We start from the raw sequence: 9,707 nt of genomic DNA, 5'->3' as shown, positions 1-9,707 counted from the left end.
AAGCCTGTAGGTCCAGGACTTGAACCATGGTCGGCCATGTGGGAGTCCAGCGTCCTTAACCACCATGCCACCTGCTGGCCCCTATTATTATTATTATTATTATTATTTTAAAATTTACTATAGCGCATGTGGACTCACTAGAGAGAGACAGGAAAAGAGAGAGAGAGAGAGAGAGGGAAAGTGAGAAGGCAATCTGCCAAATCCAGGACTTGAACCATGGTTGGCCATGTAGGAGTCCATTGCCTTAACCATCACACCACCTGCCGACTCCACAACTGCTTCTCTCATTCAGTATTAGTTGATGTGTTTCTGTAGACCACCAGGCATGTACGGAAAGAAAGACTTAATGTGGTACATTAAAAAAAAATTGTTAAAGAGAGCATGCACTGCAACACTCATTGTTATAGTGAGTGCAGAGAGAGAGAGAGAGAGAGAGAGAGAGTGATTGAGATCACCCCAGGAGGGATGGCCATGCTGCAATCCCTTCTCCTGTCCTCTGCTCTCAGGGTTTTGGGCGCACACATGTTCAGTGTGCCTAGCATGTTTTTCAACCCACTGGGTCCAGGATTCGAACCGTTCGGCTGGCCACGTGAGATCCAGCCACTTTAACCACCATGCCACCAGCTGGCTCAACATTGTATATTTTAATATGATGCTTCTCTCTCTCTCTTTAAAGCATTATCTATTCATTTCTACCTGTGTGCAAGGAAAAACACAGTCCCAGGCTGTCCAGAGTAGCCACCCTGAAATATAGTTTTTGAAGAACTAGTTCAATAAAATGTTAAGATGTTACTCAAAAAAGGGCCTATGTCAAGGAAGTTTAGAAAACACTAGATTAGAAAACAATTCTCTTGACAGATGTTTTTACTGCAGGACGTTTTACTGCCTCTGGAAGGGGACATGTGTACAGCGTTCCCCAAACTCAACAGTAGGGTTCTTTTCCCCTCAGGACAGCTTGAGGGTTGGTTGGTGTTCTTGGAACGTCATTTTGTTAAAGGTTTTGTAGAGAAGAGTGAATTTTCTCTCATTTCCCTATCTTCTGTGTGTGTGTGTTATATAAGCCCTTGAGGATTATAATCCTGAGGTCATAATCTTATTTTTACTAAATTTGATCCCAACTCCTAATGTAGGCTTTTGAAATTGTTCATTTCAGATGGAGAACAAAACAAAACCTAGATTATTGTTTTCTAATGATGTATGCTCAGGAAAAGGGCATATATTACATTCAGGTAAGTGGGATTTTTGTTTCTTTAACATTTTTCACACTTGTGAAGAAAAAGTATCAAGGGTGTATATGTGTGTGTGTGTAGATATATATCTTTAAAGTTTATTTCTTCCATGCGTGAGCGCAGTGGAGACAGGCAGATTCAGCATCCCTCACAGGGTCTCAATGCCATGCTCTCCTCCAGCCTCAGCTGGCCCTGGTTGGCCCTGGCTCATGGGCACACACGTGTGTGACTCAATCAGAAAAGTCTCGAATGTGAATCCAGAACCTTCCCACGTAGGGTCTCCTCACAGCCTATCATGGTACTACTGTGCCACAGACTGGGCCCCTTAAAGGTATTTTAAAAATGAAAACAGGAAGTTTTGAAAGCATAGACCCTCTCAGATCTATAAGGTCGTGAAATCCTGGATCACAAGATGGATCAGAGCACACACGGGTCCATGTGTGATGGAGAAAGTCCTGAGTGTAGACACCAGCTCCCTACTTGGTGAGGTGACCATGTGCAGATCCTCATCTCCTCCTTTTTCATTTTCTCTATTCCTCCATCTTTTCTCTTTTCTTTCCTCTCTCCACTGTTAAAAATAACGAAGTTATGCAGTTAGCATAATGGCTATGTCGCTGGACTCCCACGTAGTCAACCGTGGTTCACGTCCCGGACCCTGTGGCTTAAAACCCACGCTGGGCGCGTGTGCGTGCGTGCCCAAGATCCCGAGAGGAGAATAGAGGAGAAGGGATTGCGGCGTGCCCATCCCCTCTTGGGGGTGATTTCTCACTTTCTGTCTCTGTCTGTCTGGCGAGCACACGCTCCCTATAGTGAAAAACCTCTAAAAAAAAAAAAAAAAAAAAAACCTGAAGATTTCCTTATATGGCAAGTTAAAGGATTTCCTCATTTTGTTAGTGGTCTTATGGTAATTTTTATAGGGCACAAATGCAGTTACATTTGTATTGAAGACAGTAGCTTACACTTTTCATTCTAGTGGTCCAGTGTTTAGTTGCGTGGCCACATACTGTATGAGTAAAATACTCCTGCGATGATGGGGCTTTCAAGTTAGCCAGGCAGGCCACAGCTAAGAGAATTCTAGGAAGCTCTTACTTCCTCCAAATCTCCTTCTTCTTAGTGACTTAAGATTAAATGTCACAACTGGAATTTTATTTCTTTAACCAGAAAGTTTCTTTATCCCTGCTTATAATGCAAATACCCTTGAGAAGTGTAGCATACTAAGGCTGTTGGCTATTATTTTTCAATATAAAGGTTTATTAGAGTCTCTCCTGAGGGTGGCAAGAAGAGCCTGGCTGCCGGAGTCTGAGAGGAAGTGCTTGAGCAGCTGCAGGGGTGGAGTAGGAGTTTTTTTTGGCAAGGAGGAAAGTGTGACCTCACTGGGAGGACAGATAGACCGAGGTCCGACACTGCTTCCTCTGACATTTGACTAGGCAGCTGCATGCAAATGCACGAGGACTCTTCTCTGGTCTGTAGGATGGGAACTGTAACCGATGCACACAGCAGAACAGTCCATCATGCAGAGCGGCACTTCAGAATGTGAAATCCTAGCCTGGATGTAGAAGTATGCTCTCTCGAAACACCTCAGAGAAATCTGCTTTTAACTTCAATATAATGAGGAAAGCATTTTATTCTAATAGATCCCAGTTACGATTAGTGCAACCTTGTGATTTTATTCTAGGGCCAATAAATTTGTTTATTATAGTTAAGAACGTTATAAAATTTTAATAGTAGTTACATTGTTTTTAAAATTCATTTCTTAAAGAATTATTTTATTTAACTTTATTTATTTATTTATTTATTTATTTATTTATTTTAATTTGACCGGAGAGGGGCAGGAAGAGAGAGAGAAAGAGAGAGAGAGAGAGGGAAAGTGAGAAAGCAAGCCATCAGGTCCTGAACTCAAACTGCAATTGGCCACGTGGGAGTCCAGCGTCCTTAACCACCGTGCTGCCTTCTGGCCCCTTAAAATTCATTTTAGATCTCTCTCCAAGGATAAAATTGATGGAAACGTAAAGCTGTTTCATAGAGTAGGGGAAGAATAAGTATGTAGAAAGCTAAGGCTAGGATGGGGATAAAAAAGTGGGTAGTAAGGAGAACTTCCCCAAAGCAGAGTCAGAATATAAGACCTAACCACAGCAGCCATTACAAACTTGGCATTTGTCACAGCTGTTCTTTACAACTTATGCATTGCATTTCTTTATTTAAAAGAAAGTTTTAAAGTTACTTCTTTGGGGAAGAGAGAGACCCCAACATGATCCCCACCATCTCAGACTGCCCATTTCACAGGTGCATGTGTGCACCTGGTGCTCTGGGAGGTCCCAGGATGCAAGACTAGGACTTTTTTTTTTTTTTTCCCCCCCATAAGGCATGTGCTCTGCCAGAGAGACAGAGAAAGTGAGAAGTCATCCCCCAGGGGGATGGCCATGCTACAATCCCTTCCTTCCAGTCTCTCTTGGATTTTGGGTATGCACGCACGCACACACGCACAAGCGTGATTTTCAAGCCTCCATGTCTAGGACTTAAACCACCATATCACCTGCTGGCCCAGTTTTGTGCCTTCTTCTTCTTTTCCCTCTTCTTCTTCCTTCTTTTTTTCTACGCTTTTTACCGTAGGGCCCATGTACTCGCTGGAGAGACAGACAGTAAGAGGGAAAGTAAGAAATTACTTCCCATGGGAAATGGCCACGCCACAATTCCTTCTCCATTCTCCTCCTGGGATTTTGGGCAGGTACCTGGCATGCTTTGTCAGTACCAGGCCTGGTACTGTAACCACAGTCAGCCATGTGGGAGTCCAGCGTCTCACCTACCATCCCACCTGCTGGCTCCTGCAAACCTAAGACCTTTCCCATATGGGTCCAGTTGCATTACCACCTGGCCCCTGTATTTACAGTTATTAATTCATTTAATACAGCCCTCTTTTTTATTGTAAAAAATGTACATTAAATTTATTATCTTTAAAAAATTTTGCTATAGGACGTGTGTGCTTGTGAGAGAGTGAGAAAGTGAACCCTCATGCTCCCTAGGGGATGACTTTTGGCAGGATGACAGACTTCATACCCCTGTCCAGGGATCCAAAGTAGGTTCAACCCCTTGCCACTCAACAAAATGGCAAAATTGTTGATGAGAGAAGAAAGGAGAATTTATAGCAGTATAGTCGCACTGGGAAGACATGAAGTCAGCCAACTTACAGATGCAGTGGGGCTAAGGGCTCTCTATCGAAAGGCATAGATCGGGTTAATTTTTAGCTAGAGAGCATACTCGAGTGATTGGTCTTTGAGATCAGCTAAGGAGCTTCAAGACAAGAGTTTCAGCTTGTGACTGGGCAGAGCATTTCAGGCTCATTGTTTTGACCTCCAGGTTGACCATTTGCCTCTTTGGAGTTCCTGTGAGAAACCTCAAAGAGTATTAGGCTGAGAGAAAAATAGTTTTTGATTAAAGAGGATAGAGTCAGTCTGGCTAAGCAAGCCCCTGTTAACGTGGCCACTCCATAATCCATTGTCCTCTTTGGCTTTTGAGCCCCCACACATGTGCCTGGTGTGCTCCCCCCTGCCCCAGCTGCGAGGTCCATGACTGCATGCATTCAGCAGTGTGGTGTCCAGCTGCCTTAACCACCAGGCCATGGGTTGGCCCTAAATTTACTATCATAACAATGTGTTAAGTATACAGTTGTGTTAAACATATTTACGTTGTTTTACAGCAGATCTTTAGAACTTTTTACTTGCAAAACTGAAAGTCTTTACCCATTAAACATGTATTTACCCGTCCATCTCCCCTGTCCTTGGTTACCGTCTCTGTACTTTCTGTTTCCCTGACTGTTGGTTATTTTAGATAATCCACATGAACAGAATCATACAGTATTTGTCCTTTTGTGACTGGTTTATTTTATTTAGGTTTTTGCTACAGGACATGTGTGCTCATCAGAAAGACAGAGACACAGAGACAGAAAGCGAGAAATCACCCCCCAGGGGGGATGACCACGCCACAATCCCTTCTCCATTCTCCTCTCGGGATCTTGGGCACGCACGCACATGCGCCTGGTGTGAGTTTAAGCCACCAGATCTGGGACTTGAACCACGGTGGACTACATGAGAGTCCAGCAACATAGCCATTATGCCAAACTGCTGGTCTCAGAATTTCATTTCTTTTTAAAGGCTGCATAATATTCTGTTGTATGTTTATACCACATTTTCTTCATTCTTTCATTGATGGACATTTGAGTTTCTTTTAGGTCTTGGCTCTTGTGACTAGTGCTGGGATGGACAGGCATATGCTCGTATCTCTTTGTGGTCCCCCCCCTTTTTTTTTTTGAGAGGTTTTTGCTATAGGGCACGTGCGCTTGCCAGACAGACACAGACAGACAGAGAGACAGAAAGTGAGAAATCCCCCCCCGGGGGGATGGCCACACCACAGTTCCTTCTCCTCCATTCTCCTCTCGGGATCTTGAGCACGCACGCACATGCGCCCAGCGTGAGTTTTAAGCGACCAGGTCGGGGACGCGAACCGTGGTCGACGACGTGGGAGTCCAGCGACATAGCCATTATGCTAACTGCTGGTCCCTCTTTGTGGTCCCGCTTTGAGTTCTTTGGATATATACCTAGGAGTGGGATTGCGGGATCATATGATAGTTCTATTTTTAACTTCTGAGAAACCTCCATACTGCTTACAATAATGGCTGCTCTATTTTACATTCCTTCCAACAATGCACAGGATTCCAATTTCTTGGCATTCTTGCCAACACTTGTTAGCTTCTGGTCTTTTACTAGTAGCACTACTGTAGGTTGAATATGTCCTCCCACAATCCATGTGTTGAGCCGTTATAAGAGGATAAAAAGGCGGGACCAGCAGTTAACATAATGGCTATGTCGCTGGACTCCCACATAGTCGACCGTGGTTCGCGTCCTGGACCCGGTGGCTTAAAACTCACGCCGGGTGCGTGTGCGTGCGTCCCCAAGATCCCTAGAGAAGAATGAAGGAGAAGGGATTGTGGCATGGCTATCCCCCCTCGGGGGTGATTTCTTGCTTTCTGACTCTCTGTCTCTGTCTGTCAGGTGAGCGCACACGCCCTATAGCAACAACAACAACAAAAAACTCTTTAAAAAAAAAAAAAAAGAGGATAAAGAGGGTAAAAACTTGATCCAATTATTGTGTCAAAGAGCATGGCCTTTGGAAAGAGATTAGTGATTGATTGGTTGGGGCAGGGCTCCCTGAGGGCCCACCAGATCTGGATCATGATGGGTGTACAAGGAGGGAAAATGAGAGAGAGAGAGACTGACATGAAACACAGAACACAGTCTCTGGACACTCGCACCATCCTGTTTCTGTTGGCCACATGGCAGCCTCGTGCATTTGGGCTTTCCAGCCAACAGTATCATGAGTCAGATAAACCTCTTTCTGTACAAGTCATCCAGTCTCAGATATTTCTATTAGCAAGGCAAAAGATTAAGACAGTGACCATTCTTAATGGGTGTGTGGTGGTATCTCATTATGGTTTTAATTTTCATTTCTGTCCTATAATTAGTCATGTTGAACAATTATTTCACATGCCTTTGAGCCATTTGTATATCTTCGGAGAAATGTCTATTCACAACCTTTGCTCATTTTTCCATTTTTTTTTCTTTTCATTGTACAAATTTCTTAAAAGTTCTATATAGTAACCTCTTATCAGGTACATGATCCACAGATAGTTTCTCCAGTTCTGTAGGTTGCCTATTCAGTGTGTTCATTGTTTTGTTTGTAGAAGTTTCTATGCTTGATGTTTAGTCTCATCTGTTTTTTGTTTTGTTGCCTGTGCTTTTCTCCTATGTTTTCTTTTTCTGGGGGTGGTGGTGGCGGTGGTGTATGCTTGCTGGAGAGAGAGGGACAGACAGTAAGGGGGAAAGTGAGAAATCCCCTCCCAGAAGGGAGGGCCACACCACAATCTCTTCTCCATTCTCTTCTTGGGATTTTGGACATGCATGCACACATATGTGGCCAGTGTGATTTTCAAGCTACTGGATCTGGGATTTGAACTGTGGTTGGCCATGTGCGAGTCCATCACCATAACTACTACGCCACCTGCTAGCCCCTTCTCTGTTTTCTTCTAAGAATTTTATAGTTTAATGCTTAGATTTAAATCTTTGATCCATTTTGAGTTAATTTCTGTATAAGCATATATGTTTTGTTGAACATAACTCTGTCTTCTAGCCTCCAAGCTTTTTGCTTCTGATAATTTAATATGAACTCCCTTGTATGTGACTGGTCACTTTTGCTGCTTTTCTGAGTCTTTGTGTATGACTTTTGACAGGTTGATTATGATGTTTCTTGGTGTAGATTTCTTTTATTTTGCTCTAAGGCATGTTCATGCACCAAAGAGACAGAGAGACAGAAAGCGAGAAATCACCCCCCAGGGAGGATGGCCATGCCACAATCCCTTCTCCTCTACTCTCCTCTCAGGATTTTGGGTACACACGCACAAACACTTTCCTGGCATAAGTTTTAAGCTGCCTAGTCTGGAGCTCAAACCACTGTCCACTGTGTCGGAGTCCAGCATGCTAACCATTATGCCATCTGTTGGTCTTATATGTTTATAAAATTTGCCAAAAGGTGCATGTGCTCACTAGAGAGTGAGAAAAAAATAAAGCACCCCCTATGAGAGATGGTCATGTCACAATCTCTTCTCCTCCTTTTTGCTCTTGTGTCCATATTTTGGGCATATGTGTACACACTCCTGGAGTGTTTGTCAAGCCACCGGTGTGGGATTCGAACTACCCAGTGGGATGCAGCTACCTTACCCACCATGCCACTGTTGGTCCAGTTTCTTTCTTTCCTTTTTTTTTTTTTTTTTTGGCGGTTTTTTTTTTAGGGGGGGGTCTTTTTTTGAGCGGTTTTTGCTATAGGGCGTGTGCTCTTGCCAGAAAGACAGAGAGAGACAGAGAGACAGAAAGCGAGAAATAACGCCCCCGGGAGGATGGCCACGCCACAATTCCTTCTCCGTTCTCCTCTTGGAATCTTGGGCATGCATGCATATGCACCTGGCCTGAGTTTTAAGCCACCGGGTCCGGGACGCGAACCGCAGTCGATTACGTGGGAGTCCAGTGACAGCCATTATGCTAACTGCTGGTCCCTAATTGTTGTTTTTTTGAGCTTCTTAAATTCATATACCCATTTCTTTGCCCATATTTGTGAAGTTGTCAGCCAGTGTTTCAGTCAGTCTCCTTGTCCCTGCCATGCTTGTAATGTGCTGTTCCACTTGGTGGTGTCTGTAGTCTCGTAGGCTGTGGTCACTTTTCTTTACTCTCATATTTCTTTTTGTTCTTCTGCCTTGGTAATTTTGAAAGTCCTCCTCCAAGTTTGCTTATTCTTTCTTCTGCCCAGTCTGGTTTATTATTGAGTTCCTCTAGTGAATTTGTTGATTCAGGTTTTGTTTTCTTCAATTCTAGAGTTTCGGGATGGTTGTTCTTGTTAGTTTCTGCCTCCTGGTTGATAGTCTCATTTTGTTCATGTGTCATTTCCCTGCTTAGGTTTGGCTGTCTGTGCTCTCCATTAATTCACTAAGCATTCTTACGACAGTTATTTTGAATTCTCTGGTATATGTCTCCAGTTCTCTGGGGTTGATTTTTTAGATGATTCTACTGAATACACCATATTTCCATTTCTTTGTATGTCTTGGGTTTTTTGTAGTTAGAATTTTGGCATTTGAAAAATCACCTTTTCCAGTATCTTTGCAGTCTGGTTTTGAATGATTTTTTCCAATCAGTCTGGCTAGGGATTCTGGAGCCCTGGAGACCCTTCTCTGGGGCTGTGTCCTCTCCAGGCTGTGGGTGTAATCCAACAGAGGTGGTTTGCCGGTTTTTACTCAGGCTCTCCCCCTGGTGTCTGTCTGAGATACTGCAGCCTCCCCCGAGGTGTAGTAAGTTGCAGTGTTGACCCTCCATCTAGTGTCTGTCCCTGGTACTGCAGCCTTTTGTGTAGATGAATGGCCTTTTCTTCACCCACAGCCTGGAGCCCTTTTCTTGTCACTGCTTTGGTTTAGGCAAGATAGAAACCAGTTCCTTACGTGGTACCCAAAAATGTCAAAAATGTTGAATATGCATCTACTGCTTTATCTTCCCTGGGGCGAGGTTGGAAGTCGGCTATTCTCTCAATCCTGCTACACTGTGTCTGAGGGAGGGGCTCCCAGAATTGAATGTTCCGACCTTAACTCCACATCTCTGTCGGGGTAGGAGGATCTGGGCTTCCTTATTCCATTACCTGCTGATGTCACTCTACTACAACCCTCCTTTACGGTAGGAGGATCGAACAGTACACACTGGGCTCTCAAGAGAATCATGCCTAGTTAGAAAACCGCTTTCAGACGGTTATGTAGCACATTCTTTCTTTTCTTTTTAATTTTTGAGTGGTTTTTGCTATAGAGCACATGTGCTCATCAGAAAGAGAGAGACAGAAAGCGAGAAATCACCCCCTAGGGGGGATGGCCACACCACAATCCCTTCTCCTCCATCC

General features: G+C 43.9%; 1 protein-coding gene across 6 annotated transcripts in view; it reads left to right on the top strand.

Moving 5' to 3' along the window:
• MGAT4A (alpha-1,3-mannosyl-glycoprotein 4-beta-N-acetylglucosaminyltransferase A) overlaps positions 1-9,707 on the top strand; it is a 153,908-nt gene that overhangs the window by 106,644 nt on the left and 37,557 nt on the right. For all 6 annotated transcript variants that reach the window (XM_014583420.2, XM_006166583.3, XM_006166582.3 and 3 more), the window contains one exon: positions 1,154-1,229. In XM_014583420.2, the coding sequence (XP_014438906.1) occupies positions 1,154-1,229 (76 nt within the window). The remainder of the gene's footprint in view (positions 1-1,153; positions 1,230-9,707) is intronic.

Source organism: Tupaia chinensis, unplaced genomic scaffold, assembly GCF_000334495.1.
Source record: "Tupaia chinensis unplaced genomic scaffold, TupChi_1.0 Scaffold144276_1, whole genome shotgun sequence".
NCBI classification, from domain to species: Eukaryota; Metazoa; Chordata; class Mammalia; order Scandentia; family Tupaiidae; genus Tupaia; species Tupaia belangeri.
Note: the sequence above shows the minus strand (reverse complement) of the source record. Positions and strands in the feature narration are given on the sequence as shown.